Source organism: Malus domestica, chromosome 15 (assembly GCF_042453785.1).
Source record: "Malus domestica chromosome 15, GDT2T_hap1".
Lineage (NCBI taxonomy): Eukaryota > Viridiplantae > Streptophyta > Magnoliopsida > Rosales > Rosaceae > Malus > Malus domestica.
The window spans coordinates 17,009,277-17,034,398 of record NC_091675.1 but is presented as its reverse complement, the minus strand read 5'-3'; the positions used below and the strand labels follow the sequence as shown (position 1 = coordinate 17,034,398).

Below are 25,122 nucleotides of genomic sequence, written 5' to 3'. Positions count from 1 at the left end.
AGAGAACGGAGAATTAGATGGATATCTCAACTATAGAATACAAGCTGGATGGATGAAGTGTAAGAGTGCATCCGGCGTGTTGTGTGACCGTCGTAGGCCACTGAAGCTCAAGGGAAAATTTTATAGGACGGCAATAAGGCCAGCGATGTTGTATGGCACAGAATGCTAGGCGGTGAAGCATCAACACGTACACAAAATGGGTGTGGCGGAGATGAGGATGCTTCGTTGGATGTGTGGGCACACGAGAAAGGATAAGATTGGGAATGAGGATATCCGAGGTAAAGTAGGAGTAGCCAAAATTGAAGGAAAGATGAGAGAAAATCGGTTCCGGTGATTTGGACATGTGCAAAGAAGGCCTACTGACGCTCCGGTTCGAAGATGTGACTATGGGACAGAGGTTCAGGGCCGAAGGGGTAGAGGAAGACCTAGGAAAACTTTGGAAGAGACTCTAAGAAAAGACTTAGAGTACTTGGATCTAACGGAGGACATGACACAAAACCGAGCACAATGGTGTTCTAGGATTCATATAGCCGACCCCACTTAGTGGGAAAAGGCTTTGTTGTTGTTGTTGTTGTTGTATAAGTTTATATAAGTATTCAGTTTAAATCTGCAATTGAAGTGGATGCTCTCATTCATGGATTTTAGACCTACTCATGAAGGAGATTCGAACTTGGGTGCGAGAGGAAAATAATAATTTTAATACCCGTCTTCAACAAGTTTACTGACACACAAGGAATAAAAACAAATACAACAAAATAAATCTTATCCCACGACATCATTGTATGAATTCTAAACGTCACTGCATTTGGTTTTGCAATCAAAACGATGTGGCCCCGTTAAAATCCATATAATCAAATGGCCTCGGATCCAAATATCAAATTGACGAGGGATGATTGGTAGGTAATTGCTCATTCTAACTCCTCCATTAAAATACTATATATTACAGTCAAATGTTATTCCTCCCCAATTATAATCGAGAGGTCTTAAGTTCGAATTTCGTAAAAGACGAGTCCATAACTAATTTATTCACCACACCCTTTCAGTGCCAAAATATTAAAATAACGAATACTTGAAATGAATTTCGAAGAAAAGACGGGTATCAAACAAAATAAAAGTCCAATACATTTATATTCTGTAATCTTGTTAATACACCGGCTTCCATCTAGTATTACAAGTAATAAAACCGAAACATTACACCAATTTAATTACAAATTGCTTCCACATACAACAAATGATGGCCTACAAATCCACTCAAAAAACCGGCAGACGACCTTAAACCCAACAAACAAGAAGCTACCGGGCGCCGATGCCCGTTTCCAGGCACGTCGTCACATAAATTGTGACACGGCAGCCTACGAAAAATACCCTCATGTTGACAAAACTTGAGGGAAAGAATGAACTGACTCAGCCATCAGAACCAAGATTGATAGCATGAGCAGATAAAACAAGCACTGTACACAAAAGGTTGACGATTACAATGAAACTGTATGCACAGGTTTCAGCATATCAATGGACTTGCTATGTGTCTTTCGATATAACCATGAAACCTGATTAGAGATGAGAGACCATGATCACGAACATCAGTCAGACCGAGGGAGTAAGAAGCCAAACCCAGAGTTTTCACGAATCAACGGTGGAGGTTCAATGTCGGTTATGTCTACTTGTTGCATTGACTTTGAGATGTCGTCCACCGAGAATGGTATGCTGCATAAAAATTCATACAACATAAGCAAAAAGATAAAAACTCCTGACGGATAACCAAACACAATTCCACTGTAATTAGGGATGACGAATATCAGTACCTTGAGTCGTCATCTAACAGGAAAGAGCTGCTCACAGCATTGTTGGAGTCCTCGGTCATTAGAACTCTCATGCTTGAAATAACCTGCGTCGTTAGGGAAGAATTTCAGAATACCAAAAGCAAGGACACAAGTCAAAAGTGGAGTACTTTATAAAAGACTAGACAGAGTACAGTATTTTGGTGCCATTTGAGGTCAACTTACATCTGACGAAACACTGTGTGTACCGTATTTGTCATCCCAGTACATTGTACTGATCCTGTATAACTGCTGTATGCTAAGCACCTGACGAAGAAACGAGCAATAACATCAGAATGAAGGAAACATGCAAGGAAAAGAAAAAGGTCCAATGTAAAAATGAGTGACTCAAAGAAGAGGCACGCACCGGGCACAGTTCTTTCGTTATTTCATTCAAGGTCTTCTTTGGTTTCTGATGTATAACCTGAAATTTTCAGAAAATCAGTCAGCAAATTGTGCAATAGTCAGAATTACCATTTGCTGCAATTTAAAGATCATAGAAACGAATTTTACAAGGAATCCAACAGCCTGCCTAATATGCTTCAGTTCATCCCAAGCTGAGCCTGCGTACTGTTGACAAAGAAGGTTTAAGGAAAAGACATGAGACAGTGTCAATAAAAAAAGGGTAAAAACATGAAAGAAAGCATAAAATATAGTTCCAAGTGTTGCATGGTTCTTACTTCCTCGCCTGCCCCGTAGCACCACTGTTCTAATTCAGCCAAACCCGCTTTTACATACTCCCCATTACTGAATGAACAACACTCGCGCCGCAAAAGAAGACTGCAGAGAATGATTAAATTAAATGCCACAAGGCCTTTAAACAAAGTGGTGGGCGGAAAAAGGGGTGGGGGACGAAGGCCACAGAGAGGAAGAGGACTGATAGGATCTACCTATTGAATAGCTGGACATTGATGAATGAAAATATCTGAGTGAACACCTTGCGCACCAAGAAGGGAGGCACCTGCAAATATGCCAAACAATAGAAGAATAAAGTACTGTTCACAAGAAAAGTAATTACAAATCTTTACGCTCTATGGGGAACTATAGAACTCACATAATTTGCTTTCATTGTCTTCAAACAACTGTCCAAGCTTTTCACAATGCTTTGCCAATGAGCAATTAAAGCTTGCTGAGCGACAGCATTAGCTTGGGCACGTCCTTTCACTAAACTTGCCCGTGATGTCCTGGGGGCCTGCATAGTACAAAAAAGAGAAATCAATCAAATTTTTCTGTTGTCCAAGTTGGTATCTACAATGCCAACGCAAATTTTCAGTTCACCTATTATTAGCAAATTCAGACACAATTCCTTCTTTTCTTTTCTTTCTTATCTTACATATGGCTATGGATTCTATAAACATCAGAAAACATGCTTTTGTTCACAGAAAAAGTTAACAGCCACCTGGATACATAATCCGAGTAATGGTGATATCTCCTTCTTCAAATTGTCTCTTATCATTCCATATATCTTCTCAAGGAAGGCAGTAAGCTGCTGCTTAAACAATAATGCAGGATACTTGGCCTCAACTTGCCGTAAGTCATCCAGTCTACCAAGTCCTCGACCGGTAATAAATGAGAGCCCCCCACTTTGAGGAGAAGCCCGTAACCCCTATGAAGACAAGGGTAAAGATGAAGATTGGTAGAAAAACAAGGATAAATGCAATATGAAACAACAAACTTCTTAAATTAGAAGATAAGTAAATGTAAATGCTTCGTACCTGAGACATCCTTCCAAAAAGAGATGCTGATGACGTTCTCCGCCGTTGTGGTGTCAAGCTAGCTGCTCCACTTGCCTTAAGTGTGTGTTGGAGCAGCAATAATAAAGTTGAGGTATTGGATAACCAATAAGCTAATACGTCATTATTATCCGGGACCTGCAGTGCGTAAAACCACTTGTAACATGTTAAAGAGTATTCAAAACTTGTTCTGATATGTATTAAGAAGGTACGTCAAAGTTTGGACTAACAGGCTGTGATTTTTAAAACCACCAAGAGTTACCTCTATGGCTGAAGCTATTGTTTGAATTACACGGTCGAAAATTCCAGTCCTTTCCACTTCAAAGGACCTCCAGTGAAGAAGACATTTGTATATGACACAAGCAGCAATTGGTCTTCCCCCGAAAAAACCCAAATCTTGTGATATGCATTTGACCAGCAAGTCCTGGTTCTCCTAAAAACAAGAGGATCGCGGTAAACTAATTAGAAACGGAAAAAGAAAAACCAAGGCATCAGGGCATGCCAATAGCCACTTACTTACCAGCTGCTTTTCATTCAGAGATTTCTGTGGTTTTTCCTCTGACTCAGGTTCGCGTGCATTTGGTAGGGCAAGAGTCATTTCCTGAAGCATATAGCAAGCAGTAAGCAATACAAATAAAGCAAATAGTTTCTTATCCCCTAGAGATTTGCAAAATGTTCATTCATAAAAGCAATGACATACACATACCGATGTGACCTTGGATTCTCCATTTAGATGATTCCCATTCTCTGATGTCCTCTGCGAATTTCAAGGAGCACTTAACCAGTGAGCATAAATGACAATGCAAATAAATGCAGAATGAGTCATGATCCTAAATTCAATAGATACCTGAATAATCACTGTCTTTGATCTTGACGATAGAGATTTTCCAGTCGGTGACATAGTCAATGCTTGTTGACGAAGTACTTGATTTTCCGACTCTGTGTTAGAAAGTTTCTCCTCTAGCCTGATATGGAGAATAAATCAACTCCAATAAATATGACTTCACAGAAAAGCACTGTTATGCCAGAGAGAGAGGGAGAAAGACAAAACAAAGGAGGGCACATTTCGAGACAAGAGAGGCAGAGAGAACAGTGCGTATGAAGATGACAATTGATTGCAGGTTAAAGAGACTGATTCGTAAATGTAAAGGGGTAAAAAGGAAAAAATAAATGTAAAATTGAGTGAAGATTGGCATGAGGGTTAAGGAACTGCTCTGCCATCCAAGTTGAGCTCTTTTTACCATAATATTCTTCCAAATTATCTTTGGGACCTCTTTATATGCGTTTGTTCCCAAAAACATTTTCTATCTTTTTCCTTTTAAATCAGGTGAAAAATAAAAAACCTAAAGCAAAAACGTGAGTAGTAATTTTAAAGAGGCAGAGAGGAAAAATAAACATAGAAGTAAGTGAAGGGTGGACAACGACCAATGAAATGTACTTGGATTTGAACCTGCTAGGCATGAAGGGAAAATCTCGAGCAAGCCAGGTGTATGAAGCATAATCATTATTATAACATCCTAGAAACCTGACAATTCCATGATCACAAGTGTTTACAAACCTCTGTACAGATTCCTGAAGCTGATCCATTTTTCTGCATGAATCTTCAAATTGTTTGACCAGCTCTGCATTTCTAGCCTCAGCATCAATAGAAGCTTTCCTTGCCTCCTCCGCTGCCTGTCTTTCCGAGAGCAACAAGGCCTGTAGATCTCAATGCCTCTTTAAGTCAGCACATCACACTAGTTCAAATTTCAGATCAAGCTTGGTCCTTCGGGTTTTATTTCTAGTTTAAGTTTTAAAGTTTTACCTTTTAACAAAGTATTGCGCATGATATAACTAGAACAACTTTTAAGCAAAAGAACATAAGCTTAACAAAACTCAAGTAAAAAATACAGGCCCAATAGATCAGGCTTCAAGCTAACCCAGCCAGCTGGCAGTCCTAAACCTAAAATGCAAAACCAGTTGCATTTTAAATGTGGCTGTCTGCAGTACAGAGACATGACCTCCACTGAATACAGCAATCATCAGGATCAAGTTTCAACTATTATTTATCTTGTTTCAGTTGAAAATGCATTATTGTTATTGCTATGGTTATGCGTTAACTGCTAAATCCCACAGGAGAAGATAATTCATTGACAGATAGATAATTATCATCCAAGTTAGAGTGGCCACCTTCAAACTCTCCACCTCAGCTGATAAAGAGTTGATTTTTTCAGTGTCTTGAATTATAACAGGAGTCTCCTTAATGACAGGAGGTGCTTCTTTAATAGCTTTCTCGAGTTCTTCTCGTTCTCTAATTGCTCTGGCATTTGCCTCTTGTATTTGTATTTGCATTGCATGCAAAGCTTCTTGCAACTTAGCAGTTTCTTGGGTTTTTTCCTCTTCTAAATCAGTCTGCAATTTAACTCATAGAACATTAATTTAGGTGCTATTAAATGATCTAGTTTCTCTCACAAACCAACAACACCAACCATACTGGTATTAAACATAAACATATATTACCCTTAATCGCTTCTCAAGTTGTAAGCGCCATGTAAGTTCTTCCACACGCTTTTCTAGTTTGTCTTTAGCTTCTTTTAAGGCCCCCGTTTCTCTTGCAGCCTGAATAGATTTAAACCACAATGTAATTGGTATGATGCTTTACATCTTCCTACAGAAACAAATCATATTAAGGAGTGAATTCAAACCATTTTGAGATTTCTGAGCTCTCTCCGGGCAACCCTACGCCTCCACCCACACTGAGTATATAATGCAGCTTTCTGGAGACTCCTATAATAAGAATACGCTACGTGGCCACGCAAATGAGTCTGGAAGCAATCAACAAGAATGATCGATCAATATTAACTTCTCCGAAACAAGATGCATGAACAGAAACATAGATGTTTCTAGATTTCCTTATGAAATTTCTAAACAATACAGTAAGAATATGAATGATAATAGGACCTGGACAAGAATCGCAGCCTTAGTTTGCTTTCTGAATCTGAATTCATTTCGAGCAGTCATTGCCCTCAACCCTGTCTGTATTGTGATTGCAGACAATCGTACTGTCAAGTAGGATTTCCTGGCAATGTATCGTCGGAAATCTTTCTGTATCTTGACAGCTGCTGCTTGTTGTCGCAGCTGCTCAAATATCTCACGAGCATATGTTCCTGATTATTTTTATAAAAACCAAGAATATAGTTACAATATGGAAAACCAATGGGTTGAAACAACCAATTAATATAATGTGAGCGAGGCCAAAGGATATTATTTAAATGACAATATGATGGTACCTCTCACATATGATTGCAATTGAATGGCAGCTTTGCGTAATGCAAAGAACTCTTTGCGTGCAACATATGTACGAATTTGCCTTTGTATAGTTCTAGCTGCATTTCCAAGTACCTCTGCTCTCCTTGCATCCAACTCAGCCATCTGACCAGCTCTTAGAAAGACCTTTGTCTTGCCTATCTGCCAAGGCGTTGAACAAAATGATTATCAGACAATAGGTACATAACTACATATACAAAATGCTTGGCAAAATATGAAAAATCAAGCAAAATATGCAGACAATAACAGCATACGTATAGAAAGTTCAAACAGGTTACACAAGCATCATCTAGATGATAGCACTAGGAACTAAGAAAAAGTGAACGCATTGCAGAAAGCTATTAGCCTACTAGGGACAGCAGATGGGAATGGATAGTCAGGTTTCCCTGTCAACTCCTTTTAGGACAGGGATGTCAAGCCCACAACCTGGGTTGATGCAGTAATGACCTCAGTTCAAGCTGGCATTGTTCAACAATAAGCTCGGGCACAAAATATAGGGTGTATAAGGGTCGTATTACCCAAGTCTGCTTAACTGACATTGCTAAGTAACATCGTCAATGAAGATAAAAACTTGAATCACCTGATAACCAGTCAATCCCAGTTTATCCAGGATCATTTGACATGCAACCTTGTCCTCGCAGCTGTTCAGGCAAAAGTAAAAACAATTCAACAACATTTCTGATGAAAATGAAATCTATAAATAAATAAAAATATATATCCATCTTTCACCTGGCGTAAAAATGTGTACTTACTTTCCTTCCAAAACTTCGGGAGCAAGAACACCAAAGCGGAGAAGAAACTCATAAAATGTACGTCGGGTAGGATATCCAGCGCAGCTGATCCTAATTGCCTCAAGAACACCCTGAAGCAAATAATAATTACTGGTATAAGCCACCCAGAAACACAGGAATTCCGATGATAATTTTTGCAGGTTATACAGTAGAATTTAAGCACAGGAGGAATTTATAGGCAGCTCATACTCACACCACAGCGTAATTGTTGTATAATGTTAAAGTTCTCAAAAATGGCAGGCTTGAGGACACTGTTCGGCTTCACACATCTGATATAGTGAGGTTCTGTTGAATTCAAGGTCTCCATCAAAGATTGTAGTTGTAACTGCATTTTCAAGAAGATAATCTCAGTTGTTGCTCCATAATAAAAAGTTTTCAATAGTCTATCATATTAAGAGACTTAGCCGAACATTAAATTAAATCTAAATGCGTTCTGTACAGACAATTCCATACATGGTGTCTTGCAACAGACTCAGTGCTCCTCCATAAAGTGACTAAGAAAGTACATAGTGCTCAATAAATCAAACTTTTGGGTGTTATCTGAGACAATTTTGCAATGTGAAGGATAAAAATTCACTCCTGGTTTAGACTTATGGTGTTCCTCCCACTCCCTACCATAAATTTAAATCTAAAATGTTGAAACTAATTTGATAAAAAAAAAAAAAAACTATAATCCACACATAAGACGCTGTAGGGTACTAGATCCAAATAATACCTTGAAGCGTGATCCAATGGATGAAAACTTAGATGACTTGGATGATTCCTCTGGAAGTGGAGGAAATAGCCCTGCCACAAAAGAGCATTTGGAGGCTGACAACAGATCCTGGTGCTCTGCAACCACATAATCTTTGTTTTTATCAAGGAACTGATCAGCCAGATAAGTTACCTGAAAAAGGTTGATGAACGTTTAGCAAAAATAACAATAATATATAGAGGTACTGGACATGCACAATGGCCCAAACATGTATACCTCCCCTGCATAGTGAGATATGGTAAAGCTAGTACGAGAAAGCTTCGGTTTGATAAAGCGCTTGTTTTTTGTAAATGTCTGGTATAACTTCTGAGCGAATGTTTCATGTGTGGATTTAGGAAACATACTGCAAAGCAACAAACAAACATGAGTCCAACCAAAAGGGAGAATTTAAACAAGTCAGACTAGAGCGAGTTAACTAGAGCGCTTGAGTACAATTGTTCATAAAAATGAAAATTAGAGGATAAAAAAACAAAAAACTAGAGTGAGTTAACTTCTAATGAAAATAAGAACTCAGAATCCATCAACTTTATCAAAATTTTGCAGGAGTAAAGATTATCTACATACCAGGCTTCATCTAAAAGTGCAATTATCCCTCCAGGTTTCTGGAAAGAGAAAAGAAAAAATAAAAGATAAATAAAAAACTCAAGTGAAATGGAATGTGAAAACCGTAGACTTCTATTATTCTTTCAGTTGAAGGACTTAAACATAATGAGTTTGTAATCATGTAAACTATAGTAGCCATTCCGGATAATAAACAAGAACACAGCAAGTAACAATCTGTCACCTTTTCAATCAGATCCAATACATCTTGGTTATCAACAAACTCGATGTAGCTCCAATTGATTTCTTCTTTTGTATATTCTTCCTGTTCCATCTTAAAGACATGCTGCAACATGCAATTACATAAAAGATTTTGATTAAGACTGAACCAAACTATTATCATTAAGATTAGGAAGTGAGAACTATGCCAAAAGTTTCCAACCTGATTGAAATGTTGTTGCAACTTCTCATTTGTAAAATTGATACAGAACTGCTCAAAACTATTGAAAAGGAAACTTGTCAGCTGCAAGACCAGATCTTACATTGTAAACAATTTTTGAAGTTGAAAGTTTACCTATTGAACTTAAAGCTCTCAAACCCATAAATATCAAGAACTCCAATCAATGCCTTTGAGTTTGGATCTTGACCAATTGAGAAGTTAATTTTCTCCACAAGCCTGTTACATTAGAGCAAATTTAACGTAAGAACCAAAAACAGTGGTTAGAATACATGCATTTGATACTATATGACAACAGATGTTCATAGCTGAACATGAATGGAGTCAACGGACACAACAAACACGTACAAATAGAACCACTGTAAGGAAGTTGCATTACCAGTCAAACAAACGTGAATAAACAGTTTTGGCTAAGGCATCTCTGCTAGCCAATGCAGAAACAGGGTCAAGAGTCCTTGTGATGATTTCTTCTGGTGTTACCATTACACGCTTAATGAGAGCATCTTCCAAACTCTTAGGATCACACCTACAATAATAATTGACGTGTCACAGTGTAATAAAAAAACTACAATATGAGATTCAAAATGCATCGATGCAGAAATGATAAAAGGAGCATACTTAAGCAACTCAGCTGTCGTATTCAGATGGAATCTAGACTTCTCATCCTTAATGACAGAAGAGTCAATTTCCTCTCCCTTTGCAAATTCAACATTGCCAAGATGCAGAATTGCAGCTACTACCATAAAGATTGCGTCCTGAAAAAGAAGATTATTATCGAACTGAATGTAAAATCACACAATCTATCTTAAGCACATATGAGAACATTAACCTGCTCTTCCTCACTGATCCCAACAATATCCATAGCCCTTCGGGTTGCAAGATATTCTTCACCGTCATCTATTCCATCCAGCTCATAGCAACTGGATTGATTCAAGTAATGGAATTGTTTGGGGTCTCCCAACTTAAATTTATCTCTCTCCTGAAAGTATTTTAAGAAGCAACAATGAATTGTAACTAACCATGACACGTACGTATAGAACATCAAAACACGTGACAGTTGGTGAGGTGTGTGCAAACATTCAATGTCAAGTACATTTAAATACCTCAGGTGGTGAAGCACAAAGAAGGTAAAAGCAATGATAGTTTCTTTCAGGATCTGAGATTTGGCAAACTCGAGACCTTTCAAGCAAATAAGTCCTTATGGCTGCCCCGGAGATCCTCCCATTCTTGTCAAATTGAATCTCCACGAATTTACCAAACCGACTGCAATGTGCAAACAGAATAGACATTGAGAGAGTAAAATGTGAAAAGGGAAAGATGTACACCAAACTTCCTTGGCATCAGATGTTGTATAATTCATGTATCAAAATGATGCAGGCTTGAGTGGCTGACCAACACAGATTTTACCGACCAGAATAAAGCATCCAGTCAGAATTTTCTTATCATCTTAAGACAATCTCTCTTCTTTATTAGCAATAAAATACAGGTACTGCTAGATAATATTATATTAATATCTTGCATTTCTTCTTGGACATTTTCCATCATTCATTTGACAGTTCAAATGGAAGATGTGGGAACCAAATTTACACTACAATCTCTCTGGCATTGGTGAAACCATGATTCGACTTTTCAAGCTCGGGAATGAAAATACTCACCTGGAGTTGTTGTTTCTGACAGTTTTAGCATTTCCAAATGCTTCAAGAACTGGGTTGGACTGTTAATAATCAACCAGAAAATTAATTCAGGTAACAATATTCCTCCCATTTGAACATATAAACAAAAGTAAATTTTCATAATAATACAGAGGAACCACAATCTGAAGACAGAACACGGTTTCATCATACTTCTAGAACTTGCTGCTCAACTGTCCGCCCTTCTACACCAGATCGACCTCCAAGGTATGCAAGATATCGCATAAGCATCTTTGTCGTCTCTGTTTTACCAGCACCACTCTCTCCACTAACCAGAATTGAATTGCTTTTTCCCTCGTTGATCATTGCTCTGTCATACAAAATACTCATAAGAACATGATGGGAAGAAATGTGGGGGAACTGAGAACATAATATTACGCCTAACACCATATATTTAAGTTACCTGTATGCAACATCTGCAATTGCAAAAACATGAGGGCTTAACTCCCCAAATTGGGCTCCTTTATATTGTTCCATCATATGTATGTCATACAAATGTGGTAACCTTTGAAACGGATTTACTGCAATCAAAATATTTCCAGTGTATGTCTGGAAAGATATACAAGGACAATACAATACGACCGTTAAAAACTTTTCATTTCAAATTAAAATTTCCTCGACCACTACAAACATAGAAATCTTTGTATCTTACATATATTTCATTGAGTTCATATCTGGCTGCCAAATTATTCAGAACTCCTGGTTCATGCAAATATGACAGCTTTGTCATGTCATCTACACCTCCAGGAGGAGCTTCAGTATCCTCAGGAAAGACTTTTGAGATATTTGAAACAACCTGCGACCAGATTCTCAGTTAGTCAACATCATAATACCTAGCATAAAGTATATCATGATTAGTTATACATCAAATTTCCACATTAAACTTAGATCATCTAAAAAACCAATTTCATTTGAATAGAGAAGTTTCCAGTGTAACAAAAACATATTTCTCATAACACATACGAGTAAATACATTAAGTGTGGCTCACCGTTTTCCCATTTTTGGTACGTATGTGAACTTCTTCACCATTAATTCGGAAAACTTCTCCACCAATCCATGCTTCCTTTGGGTCTTCAACCCAGACATGAGAACCCACAATAATGTTAACTGGTGGAGCCTGCAAACACAACCACGTTAGACTAGGAAAGAAAAAATGAATACAAGAAATAATTAGTGGCACACAACCTGCAGATTTCCAAAACACGAGAAACTATTGTTCACAAACAGCATATCGATGAAAATGAAACATTAGTCAAGAAAACTATTTTATCGCTCAAATTTAAGATTTTATAAAATGAAAGAAGTGTTTTAGTAACTACTCTCTATCACAATGGAATAAGGTAAATAGGAATTCAATCCAAGAGTAGACCTTATACAATTGAGTTTATCATTTATAGGTAGTTCGACTATAAATAACACCAATTATACAAAGTATTTCATCAAAAATTGTTGAAATGCACCTTGAAAAAGCTGAATCAAAAAACACAACGGCTATAAAATTCTTTAGAAGACAAACTGTGAGTCAAAATTAATACTAATATCATATACTGGTGGCCGGCAAAATCCATAAAGAAATGTAACAGGGCCTGGACATAAATCTAACTGCACAGCATGGTTGCACTCATTGCATACCAGGATTTTGAAGCACTTAAACAAAATTGAAACAGTTAATCAAGAATAAAAAAATTGTTCGCTGATTTCAAACCCGCAAAAGACCATGACATAAAAGGAAACTAAAACAAGAAATACAACTATAAAAACCAGTAGACAACAATTTACAATTACAGCAACATTGCTACAGATACCCTTCTAACATCTTCAACCTCCATTTCAATATTTGACTTAGTGTTGACTATGAAGCCACATCCAGAGTTGGTACAACTAACCACACTACTTCCGAAAGCTCCATTTCTGATATATATTGAAAGGCCGTGAACAACTATTATGCATGAAAGTTGCCATGCCAACGAACATCTTGTTAGTGCAAAATCCTTCTAGTATGACGGAGGCCAACCAAGTTCTTAGTACTTGATTGAAATGGACCACCAACCTCTCATTAATTTCAGAAACTACCTTGCCACATCATTCCGTATCGAATTAGATCCTTTTATATATGGCAAGTAAATTATTCCCGACCCAATATCTACTTCACATATCACGCGATTACGCATATGACTAAACTCAGTAGAATCTATCAAGTAAATTTGGATTGTTTGAACCACAATGCCTTTACTAGACAATCTTAACGCCATTAGCATCTAAATCCAACAATAATCCGTTTCATCTATTTTTCTCGTTCCTCTTGTAGAGGCCATAGCTACCGATGCATATTCATGGAATTTGAATTTCACAAACCCTTCTTGCATCACAACTAATAAAAGTTGACAAACAAAAAATTAAACATTTTTTGTGCCTGATTTTTGCAAATTTATTGTCTTTCCAATTCCTACATGACATGAGCTACAAAACTAAAAACCATACAATCAATCCGGAGCCTCGGCTAATCGAACTTCAGCTAATTAAGCTAACCAACAATTTCGCGAACAAAAAAACTAAATCAAAATTAAACTTTCATAATCAGACTTCAGCTAAGCTAATCATATAAATCAAACTAATCAACCATTTCACATATTTCTTTCAAGTTACCATATCGATTTCACCGAACGATCTCCTCCGCTATGACATCCGACACAGAACCGAGCCAAACAGCAACTGGCTCGGCGAGTCAGATCGGAGCGAACCGGACCGCAAGCTTTGGACTTTCAGCCGCAATTCAGATAAACAAATTTGAATTGGCGCTGGAGAAGACGATAATGGGAAGCGAACAAAGCGGAAGAGAAAATTTTCGGCCCCTTTTCGTACCTTTTTTTTCGTTTCTCTCTCTAGAAATTGAGGTACGGTAGATTATATACGAAAAAGATTTGAAAGCTTCTGTCTCTGTCTCTCTCTAAGTTTTTGAGTCCTCTCTCCACAAGTTTTTGAAGTTGTGTGCTCTGTTGTTGCTTGCTGCTGTGCGTTTCGGACAGTTGAGATTTTTTTTTCTTTTTTCTTTTTTTTTTTTTTTCTACTGGTCTCGCAGCTGAGGTCCTGGGGAGAGAAAGTAGAGAGAGAATGGAAGAAGTTGCTTCGTGAGCTCCACAAACATTGGCTTTCGGCTCTACAACCGACAGATTAGAGCTATATTTTAGCGCAAAACAAATGAAAATCTATGTTTTTGGGTAGACATTTCTTGTTAATTACGGAAAAAAACCCTTCTTCATTTTAGGGGGTTTATTTTTTTCTTTCGACTATAGTTAAACGTTCATGTGCATGCTCCAAAAGTACGTTAACGAGCTGTTATTTGTGCTAATTGTAAATGTAAATGCGAAAATCCTGAGACAAATTAGATAAGAACACATGTACAAAATAATATTTGTATTAATGTAAATGTAAGGTTACAATCTCTTTACAACTTGATCATCTGATCGATTTCCAAAATATGTAGATGTGTGATGTAGGGGTTGTTGATCCAAAATGTGTAAATATGTTAACAAACTGTTATTTGGGTTGATTGTAACGTATATTGTTTAGAGACCGCACAGGTTTGATAAACACCTCTTATCGTCAAGTGGTGAAACATAGAGTTTGTTGTAATGGCAACATGGAGCGTGTGTAATATAGAGATTATTTGGATGCACCGAGAATGAACAATAAGGTGGTTCAAAATTACAGCTAACGCGACAATGACGATCGATACTTTTGACCGGACTATATTTTGATCGTTGAAAAAGACGAAGAGTTAACAAATGAAAATAGTGAAAGGTAATGATACCTTGTAAATATCTATTTACCTACATTATTGTATATATCATATATGTTTGGTATAAAATGATAAAAGATGTCATGGAATTCAAACTTTAAAGTTAAGATCAAATTACGGTTATTATTAATTTTAAACGAACAAACGAATGTTTGGAATTCATAATTATCATGATTTTTTGTTATATTATGTGAGAGTAATGAAACGTGTTTGAAATCTCCATAATTCTTTATTGAAAACTTGACTAATTTGTACAAAAGCCAATTTGAGCAACTCCATTAAACCATTGACTTTCCACAAAATAATGAGACCCTTGGTGATCAAAATTCAAATACATTTATATCAACATAGTCTATAGAGGTTAAACTGGAAGCTCCGAAGGGTAATTCGGGAAAAGAAAATTTAAAGTAGTTTTCGACCAAAATATTCTTAGGAAGAGAATTACGTTTTACGACACGGCAATCCGATATCCTCTCTCCATTCGCTGGCGGTTGAATTTTGTATTGAAGCTATATACTTGGGTGGGAGTACAGTTCCGGTGCAAACACTTGGACGGTATGTATTGTCAGTGGATCGCCAACTTGGAAAAAAACAAATTGACCAAAAAACCAAATTATAAATTAGAGCAAGACTTACTTTTAACTATACTTTTTGGAACTCAATTTTAATATCATTTTTTTTTTCTGTAACTCAAAATTCGCTCTACTTTACCTTTTATAATTTATTTTGATCATATTTTTACTTTTTGAAACTAAAAAGTCGTCTTTATAAATCTCAATATCTGCTCCATAATGCTTTAAATCTGTTAATTTTTTATGTAAGTTTGATTTGCGCGCACTAGGCTAACCATTTTCATTTTTATTTTTTTACCTCTTCAATAACATTTTCTGATTGTTGAATGCTAACGTGTAATGGAGATTTATAATCAAATTTATTGCATATGTGGCATAGTCTTATTGAGTATGGGGTCTCACATATGTTTCAAGAGGTAACTTATGAGTTTCAAAGTGAAGAAAGAGTTCACAAAGCGGTACACATATTGAGTTTCAAAGTAAATGTTGATTTTTGAGTTGTAGGAGGTAAAGTAAGATCAAAATCAAGTTTCAAAAGGCACAGCTAAATATAAGTCTTAGAGCAACAATAACTCCATGATCTCTTGAAACCATTTTATTCTGCCAACTTTTTACTAGGAAAAAAAGAAGAAGATGAGTACATGATCGTAGCTCATATTATATTTCATGTGGGTGGGTTCCAATCTATGATATTAATTCACAATATTTGTACTTCAATGGCATTGTACCTTTTATCGATGGAAGAATCTTCATTGTACATAAATACCAAATGTACTTTAAAATAAAAGAAAATTAATGAAAAGAACTTGAAAACTTTGAGTTTTAACGATAAAGATAAAATAAAAGGTAAAATAAATAGTATTATGATTGATTTTTTAGTATAAAAATATAGTTTTTCGTTAAAGTGAACAGTACCGGGAGTTTTTCGTTAAAGTTCCCTTAAATTCAACTTTACTTGAATTCAACTTTTTAAACTAAAAAACAATTTTCAAGTTTTAGACCTTTAAAATTTGTTTGGTATGACTATTTTCAAAAACCAAACTCAAGACTAACTCAAAAATATAATATATCTAAAAAAACAAAAAGTAAGTTTTTATAGTTTTTAAACTTAAACTCTCTTTTCTTTTCTCTCCCTCATCCCCTCTCACTCCAAATCTCTCTCCTTTCTGCTTTCTATCTCCCCCTTCTCTTTTTTTTATTTACTTTTTTTGTCTTTCCTTCAATCTGCTCTTTTCATTTTCTCGATTATTTCTCTCACTCATATTTCTCTCTATCTCCTCTTATCCTCTCTTATTTCTCTTTCATCCAATCATGTCTTACTTTCTTTCCTCATCTCTCCTCTTTCTCCCACGACCCCCTCTTTTTGGATCTCTTTGTCCAGTTTAAGTTGTAAAATTTAAAAATTTTAAATCACATACCAAACAAGTTTTTGAGTTTTAAAGAAAATTGTTTTCAAGAAAATTTCTTAAGAAATATTTTGAGAAATAATAAAAAATTTCAAATAAGATACCAAACAAACCCTTACATATCGGATGGATTTGGTTACAATATCACTATTATTTAATTAATAAATAAGGGTAAATTACATTTACCCCCTCAAGTTTAGGGTCGATTTCAATTCCTTACAACATATTTAAAACATTTTACTTTCATACCTCAAGTACTATTTTATTTCAATATAATACATCCGTTACATTTTTCATCCATTGGTTAGTTAAGGGTTGACGTGGCTGCCACGTGGCAAGACAATAATTTTTATGCATTTAAATATTATAATAATTTACCCTATTAATAAAAAATAAAAAATAAAAACCCATAAATCCTTCCCCAACCCCTTCCCCTTCCCCGCAACCCAAACCCCCCATCCCACCCCACCCACTATCCACATCTTCCTTCATGTTCGACTGCCGCATCACTATGACTTATGCAATTCCATCTTCTTGCCTCTCAGTTCTCTTCATCTCTTTCCAAACCTCCATAACTCTAATATCTTCTTCCTCAAAGCAAAAAACCAAAATCCTCTTGAATTAAACCCTAATGGATTGCTAATAAAATCAATATCTTCAAACAAATTGGGACCCAAACCCCCTCCCTCCATCCCCTTCAACGATCTCCTCCTTGAGGGGGGGCAACCACCCAACCCTTTCGCAACCACCCCCAAGTCCACCACTGCCCACCTCTAGAGCCTCTCTGTTGAAGTGCTTCAATGGGGATGATCCGCAGGCTGAGCGGTGGATTTTGTAAATGGGAGTTGCAAAGAGGTGAGGGTGAAGGAAGCGGATCTGGGTTTGGTTTTTTTTTTTTTTAATTAAATTAAATTTATTTATTTAAATAGGGTTAATATTATAATATTTTAATGTATAAATTTATTTTTTGCCACATGTCGCAAATTTGGCAGCCACGTCAGCACTTAACGGACCAATGGATAGAAAATGTAACAGATATATTATATTAAAATAAAATAGTACTTGAAGTATGAAAGTGAAATGTTTTAATTATGTTGTAAGGAATTGAAATCGACCCCAAACATGAGGGGGTAAAATGTAATTTACCTAATAAATATATTTGTGTGATCATAAATAATATACCCAAATAAGTTACAACAAAACTATAAGTTGTTTGTAACATACCCACATGTGATTTCCTATAAAAAACAACCCCTCTCGATACTAGGCGTGAGCAAGTAACATTAGTTCTACATAAAAACCACTACGTTAACGTCAAGATCTAGTTCGCTCATTTGGTTTCTATTAAGATCTTAAACTCATAACCAACTTAATGTTGATATCTCGATTTGGGTTGGTTCAATTTAGGTCCAAACTAATCGCTGTATTTTAATAATCTAAATCTATCATTTATTGACCGGTTTGGTTCAGTTATTTTTCTTTGAAAAGAATTAAGCAAATATTCTAATTATCTTACTGTTGACCCTAGAAACTACAAAGCCTACGTGGCGCGCAGACCGAGTAATTAATGAGCTAACTACGTCCTTCGGTGAATGCGGGGCGTGCCAACTCGTCGACCGAGCTCGGCCGATGAGTAAATTTGTTGATGTTGCGTTAGGTCGCGCTACTGACTTCTGCGTCTTGCGATTGCGGCCGAGAAAGGAACACGTCTCGGCCTCTTGGGCTCTCGAACCTGAAGACAAGGTTACTATTTTTACGAAGCTCAATATCAAATTCGGCTTTCAACGTGCCGAATGTAGTCACTTGTAACACCTCACTTCGCCGAGAAGGCTAATGAGATGACCTCGACCAACAAGGATTCAGAAATCATTCTCGACCGAGACTTGGATAGATAATCAATCGTTCTCGCCGCAGTGCTGTTGATGCCAACGGAAGATACTGCGAGACCGACTGATTCTACGGTGACAGAGCTATCTATGCCGACTTAAGATATCACCGGTTGCTTCCACAGTGCTGTTGATGCCAACGGAAGATGTGTCAGCGAAAAAGGAAAAAGAAAAATCACAAGTTGTGAGAATTTGCGCAGGGCAATTTTGTGTTGATTTGCAGGGGATCTTGAACGTTGCCTGCGACTCTGTATTTATAGTGACGAATACGCACTAGTTGATAAGCTGAAAAAGACTCCCAAACAATTAAAACTCATCTTATCGAATCCAAGATAATCTGCAAGCTTGGGTAACGTCCATCTAATCAACCACCCAATATATATATATAAAACAAAGGTTGCACCTTTCCCATGAATTGGCAGACCTCATGTCGTCAATTATATATATATATATATATATATATATATATATATATATATGGCTGATAGCTTCTGACACGGACCCTTAGGCCTCCTACCTCATCCTCAATAGCCATCATCATTCTGATCAAACGAATTTTAAATTCATTTTACTTCCAAGTGCTGTCAGACATCAATTCGAATTGTACTGCTTATTCGGGATATGAATCGCATTCTATTTATCTGGTTTAAACAGATACCGAGATAATTCATATTAAAAGATAATTATAATATTATCCTTTAATGATCAAATTATCTCCACTTTCTCATCTGGCGGTCGAGAATCATGTCCACTCAACGGCCTCGATCGCTTGGGCCGATGATGTAAAATCGGGTCCAAACACTTACATAAGTCAAAGGCGACTTCAGATCTTGAGACAGATGGCGGTAGCCAACTATAAAATGCCAAGTGTGAAAAAGTAAAAAGGGTTTTGGGTCAATTCATGCAACTCCAAAACATGACCAATCGAACTAATTGCATTTTGGTTTGAAAATTGTCTTAGTATATTACATTTTTGTAGTTTAAAATTCAACCGAAACGACTTGATTTGATTTAGCTGGTTTAAACAATTTGCAGTTGGTTTTTGCTCTCATTTCCTTTTATTTCACACTCTTCACTCAAATCTTATGCAAATTCCACCAATACACCAAGCCAGCAAGAAACCCACAAGTGAAGAAGAAAAACAGATGCATCCTCCTACAAGGACCACCACATTGACCGCCGCCACAAAACCATGGAAGCACGCATGACGAGAGATCCTACAAACAACATCGCTGACAAGGGCGAATACCGGAAAGGACCAACAAAAGTGATGGTGTGAATGCATGAGCCAAAGTTCTACACACTCTAAACCATAGATCTAAGACAAAATGCGGAACACCGGCGATACACGAAAAGAATTGAGTATGGCTCGAGAGATGATGGAGCCAAAACATGAAATTAGAGGAGGTGAACGGAGTGAGGAAAAAAGAGAATGCGGAAGTTTGGAGTGTTGGAAATATTTGGTGATATGAATGATGCTTCTCCTACAACAAATCACATAAGATAAACATTAGTATATAGTAATTTACGTTGCCACAATTAATTAGATGAAATAAACAAATACAATAAAATACTTATCTGTTAGAGTGTAGACACTGCTTTTTGTTGATGCTTATTGAACAACTTTGTAGGTTGAGGTGTGTAAGTTCACTGTCGTTAAAAGTAGATTTCGCTCTTCGAAGACAATGTCTCGGTGTAACAGGTTATGACGCTCTACCCTCCATCTAGGATACATCAACCTATGATCCTTGTAAGTGTACACTCGCAATACTTCAATCAAAGGAACAACTCGATTCTTTCCTTTGGTATAGAAGTGAACACTATTATAGCACTTAAGAGAATGGGTGATCAGATTAAAAGAGAAGGATTGAAAACTTATAGATTGGGAGAGGACTTGACTGGAACTACAAATGTCTTCTTTGATTTATGCAATAGTAATATATAGGGGCTAATCACAAAACAAAACGTGGCCCAAATGGAGGGAATTCAAGAGGCATTGTAGCACAATCAAATGCTAACATTAGAAATCCCGTTCAATGCATCGGTTTTGTTTGCAAACAAAATTGAAATTAAGAATCAAAAGAAATCATTAAAGAATGATATACTCGATCAAATATTCCAACATGGGAAAGGAAGAGGATGGAGGAAAAGAGGAAGACAAAGGAAAAGCCTGGAACTGCCATTGACCATAATCAAATTTAGGGCTAATGACGAAGCGAATCTACGAAAACGAAGGAACACTCACACAACAACGAGAAAAGCTCACGGGAGGAGAGAAATTTCAGCAGTTTGACCTTAATAAAATGAGCACAATGAACGTACCCACAACTACATTTCCAATTCATAAATCCATATGCCAAAACAAAAACGTGTCTAATTCGCACAAGTGTCCCAAAAGGACCTACTTATGGTAATGAGTCACGACCCCGCACTTTCCTCCCCCTAAATATCACCCACTCCAAACCCCTCTAAAATCCAAACGCGCGCCGCCTCCTTCCACACACTTCCCCTCTCTCCCTCTCCCCAGCCATGGCTTCCTCCGCCTTGTTCCACTCCTCTCTCTCCTCCCTCTCCCCTAATCTCTCCGCGTTTTACCAAAACCCCGCGTCCAAACGCCCCCCTACCTCCTCACTTTCCGTATCCTGCACCTCCTCCACATTCGATCCCTCCCCCGCAACAAACAGGACCCCGCCCCAGCCCCCTTCCAGCAAGACCCGCCGCGCCGCCGATGAGAACATCCGCGATGAGGCCCGCCGACACCGCTCCCCCCACAGCTTCTCGGCCAAGTACGTTCCGTTCAACTCGGGCTTCGACTCGCCCGAGTCCTACTCGCTTGACGAAATCGTCTACCGCAGCCAATCCGGCGGCCTCCTCGACGTCCAGCACGACATGGACGCGCTGCGGAAGTTCGACGGCTCGTACTGGCGGAGACTCTTCGACTCGCGCGTGGGGAAGACCACGTGGCCGTACGGCTCCGGCGTCTGGTCTAAGAAGGAGTGGGTCCTGCCCGAGATTGACGACGACGACATCGTTTCGGCGTTCGAGGGGAACTCCAACCTCTTCTGGGCGGAGCGTTTCGGCAAACAGTTTCTGGGCATGAACGATCTTTGGGTCAAGCACTGCGGGATCAGCCACACCGGCAGCTTCAAGGACCTCGGCATGACGGTGCTAATCAGCCAGGTAAACCGCCTCAGGAAGCTCAAACGCCCCGTCGTCGGAGTGGGCTGCGCCTCCACCGGCGACACGTCGGCAGCTCTATCCGCTTATTGCGCTGCCGCAGGTATTCCCTCGATTGTTTTCTTACCGGCTAACAAAATTTCAATGGCGCAATTGGTCCAGCCGATTGCGAACGGCGCGTTCGTGCTGAGCATCGACACCGATTTCGACGGCTGCATGAAGCTAATCAGGGAAATCACGGCCGAATTGCCAATTTACTTGGCGAATTCGCTGAATAGTTTGAGGCTGGAGGGGCAGAAGACGGCGGCGATTGAGATTTTGCAGCAATTTGATTGGGAAGTGCCCGATTGGGTCATTGTTCCCGGAGGCAATCTAGGCAACATCTATGCATTTTACAAAGGGTTCAAAATGTGCCAGGAATTGGGGTTAGTGGATCGAATTCCGCGGATGGTTTGCGCTCAGGCAGCAAATGCGAACCCGCTTTACTTGTATTACAAGTCAGGGTGGAAGGATTTCAAGCCGGTGAAGGCGAATTCGACATTCGCCTCGGCTATTCAGATTGGGGACCCTGTTTCAATCGACAGAGCCGTGTATGCTCTAAAGAATTGTGATGGGATTGTGGAGGAAGCAAGTGAGGAGGAGTTGATGGACGCAATGGCGAAAGCCGACTCCACAGGGATGTTTATCTGCCCTCACACCGGCGTTGCTCTAACCGCATTGGATAAGCTGAGGAAGAGTGGTGTCATTGGAGCCGGTGATCGGACTGTGGTGGTGAGTACTGCTCATGGTCTGAAGTTTACGCAGTCGAAAGTTGACTATCACTCGAAGGCAATCAAGGACATGGCTTGCCGGTTCGCTAACCCGCCGACGGAGGTGAAGGCGGAATTCGGGGAGGTTATGGATGTGCTCAAGGAGTATTTGTTCAACAAGGCACCAAAGGTCTAAGTGAGAGAGGAGGTTTAGGAAGCAAGTTTTTGTATTAATGTAACAAAGTATCCCATTTTGCTGTTGATGCTTGGATTTCAGCACGTTGCTTTTGGATTAATCGAGAGAGTTAATTTTGTTTTTCTGTTTTATATATGTTTCGAAAATATAATCTTATATTTACTTGTGAAAATTGTCCGACAGATATATATGTAAATGACCATGTTTCTGATCACATTCAGACATCTTGTGTAACATTAGTGGAACAACATATCCCTTGGTTTTTTTGGATTAATCTTGTGATACGTATCTCTACGCTGCTCTTTTGTTTGCGTGTTTTAAGGAATTTTCTAGTTTCCCACATGCTTGGAAGGTGTTTGTCATGACTTCTCCCATGGTGCCATGGTGCCATGGTGCCATGGTGGTGTCATGTCATTATTTTTGTTTTCGTGTGATTCTCCAACTTGTTTTATCATTCTTGACAATGTTAAATGGTGCTGTCATGTCTTGAACTGCTTTTTTTCTTCTTTTCTTTTTGGTAAATATCGAGTCATAAAGTTTAAGCTTCCCGTTGGACGTGTTTCTTGGTGTCACTGTCATACCGTTACATATTTATTTATTTTGGTTAGTGGAGTGGATTGTGGAATGATACCATGCAAGGAAAGAATATGCACCATTTGAGAAGTCAACTACTTGTACAATAAAAACTTGACTTGAGACATTAAAACCATTCATACGTAACAAATCTCTTACAAAAGTATACAACAACAACAACAAAGCTTTTTCCCACTAAGTGGGGTCGGCTATATGAATCCTAGAACGCCATTGCGCTCGGTTTTGTGTCATGTCTTCCGTTAGATCCAAGTACTCAAGTCTTTTCTTAGGGTCTCTTCCAAAGTTTTCCTAGGTCTTCCTCTACCCCTTCGGCCCTGAACCTCTGTCCCGTAGTCACATTTTCGAACCGGAGCGTCAGTAGGCCTTCTTTGCACATGTCCAAACCACCGGAACCGATTTTCTCTCATATTTCCTTCAATTTTGGCTACTCCTACTTTACCTCGGATATCCTCATTCCCAATCTTATCCTTTCTCGTGTGCCCATACATCCCACGAAGCATCCTCATCTCCGCTACACCCATTTTGTGTACGTGTTGATGCTTCACCGCCCAACATTCTGTGCCATACGACATCGCTGGCCTTATTGCCGTCCTATAAAATTTTCCCTTGAGCTTCAGTGGCCTACGACGGTCACACAACACGCCGGATGCACTCTTACACATCCATCCAGCTTGTATTCTATGGTTGAGATCTCCATCTAATTCTCCGTTCTCTTGCAAGATAGATCCTAGGTAGCGAAAACGGTCACTTTTTGTGATCTTCGCTAGATTGCTCCGGTCATTAGTGTGGATAAGTACATAAATGGATAGAGATAGGAAAGCAAACACAAGATGTACGTGGTTCACCCAGATTGACTACGTCCACGGAATAGAGGAGTTCTCATTAATTGTGAAGGGTTTACACAAGTACATAGGTTCAAGCTCTCCTTTAGTGAGTACAAGTGAATGATTTAGTACAAATGACATTAGGAAATATTGTGGGAGAATGATCTCGTAACCACGAAACTTCTAAGTACCGGAGTGTGGTATCGTCTTGACTTACCTTATTTGTCTCATAGGTAGATGTGGCATCTTCTCTGGAAGTACTCTTCCTCCATCCAGGGGTGGTATCTGTAACTGGTGGAGATGCACAAGGTAATGTATCAATTTCACTTGAAGCTTACTTGTAGTTTCAGGCTTGGTCAAGTGCGATACAAACCATGTAGTAGGAGTCCCCCAAGTCGCCGGGCTAGGGGATCTGTTGAAAGAGGTGACAGACAAGGTAAGCAATCAGAGCTCCGGCTGATTGTTCACATTCTCCCTATCTTGCAGGCAGCATGAAGGATAAAGAGAAGAAAAATGAGAAGAGATGATATGGGATACTTTTGCTTTTGAAGAAGTAACTTTCCACAGGCTTATTCTTGAACCGGGCTGGAGGGTTTTCTGGTTTCCTCCAGAGTATAAGGCCGACTGAAGAATTTGAGGGTCAAAACAAGTCCATCAAATCTAGAGTACGTTCGACCCTACTGATATGTGATACTTTTGCTTTTGACAGAGTAGTGGATGTATCGGCACATGTGCTGTTACGCTTGTCTCCACATGCTTCCTTGTATCCTTCTCACTTGCCCTATCTGTTCCTCAGGCAGATGCGGTATCTTCCCTGGAAGCATAAGAT

At 38.5% G+C, this 25,122-nt stretch overlaps 2 protein-coding genes across 2 annotated transcripts; one reads left to right on the top strand and one right to left on the bottom strand.

The window, feature by feature from the left end:
- Window positions 1-1,099: 1,099 nt before the first annotated feature.
- On the bottom strand, window positions 1,100-14,243 carry LOC103415877 (myosin-17-like). Its single transcript, XM_008354156.4, has 39 exons — window positions 13,737-14,243; window positions 12,079-12,207; window positions 11,742-11,885; window positions 11,493-11,638; window positions 11,243-11,399; window positions 11,054-11,112; window positions 10,502-10,661; window positions 10,228-10,377; window positions 10,017-10,153; window positions 9,778-9,924; window positions 9,516-9,617; window positions 9,384-9,441; window positions 9,186-9,287; window positions 8,966-9,003; window positions 8,618-8,744; window positions 8,363-8,533; window positions 7,841-7,972; window positions 7,609-7,718; window positions 7,437-7,497; window positions 6,820-6,997; window positions 6,491-6,696; window positions 6,235-6,354; window positions 6,050-6,148; window positions 5,720-5,941; window positions 5,109-5,248; window positions 4,398-4,515; window positions 4,257-4,307; window positions 4,071-4,151; window positions 3,813-3,983; window positions 3,533-3,688; window positions 3,217-3,423; window positions 2,872-3,009; window positions 2,708-2,778; window positions 2,498-2,597; window positions 2,331-2,387; window positions 2,185-2,241; window positions 2,004-2,084; window positions 1,803-1,885; window positions 1,100-1,704 (listed from the first exon to the last, which is right to left on the bottom strand). Exons 1-39 carry the CDS (start codon window positions 13,737-13,739, stop codon window positions 1,581-1,583), a joined length of 4,593 nt encoding a protein of 1,530 aa, XP_008352378.3. The 5' UTR covers window positions 13,740-14,243; the 3' UTR covers window positions 1,100-1,580.
- A 6,845-nt stretch (window positions 14,244-21,088) lies between these two features.
- LOC103425012 (threonine synthase, chloroplastic-like) lies at window positions 21,089-23,089 on the top strand. Its single transcript, XM_008363097.4, has one exon. It carries the CDS (start codon window positions 21,283-21,285, stop codon window positions 22,873-22,875), a length of 1,593 nt encoding a protein of 530 aa, XP_008361319.3. The 5' UTR covers window positions 21,089-21,282; the 3' UTR covers window positions 22,876-23,089.
- Window positions 23,090-25,122: the final 2,033 nt, after the last annotated feature.

Excerpts from the sequence above, each read along its gene's own strand:
- LOC103415877 (XM_008354156.4), bottom strand. Across the intron at positions 3,010-3,216 it reads TACTCGGATTATGTATCCAG|GCCCCCAGGACATCACGGGC; the intron begins GTGGCTGTTAAC and ends TGTACTATGCAG. Across the intron at positions 2,085-2,184 it reads TAACGAAAGAACTGTGCCCG|GTGCTTAGCATACAGCAGTT; the intron begins GTGCGTGCCTCT and ends TTTCTTCGTCAG.
- LOC103425012 (XM_008363097.4), top strand. The coding sequence starts at position 21,283 with ATGGCTTCCTCCGCCTTGTTCCACTCCTCTCTCTCCTCCCTCTCCCCT.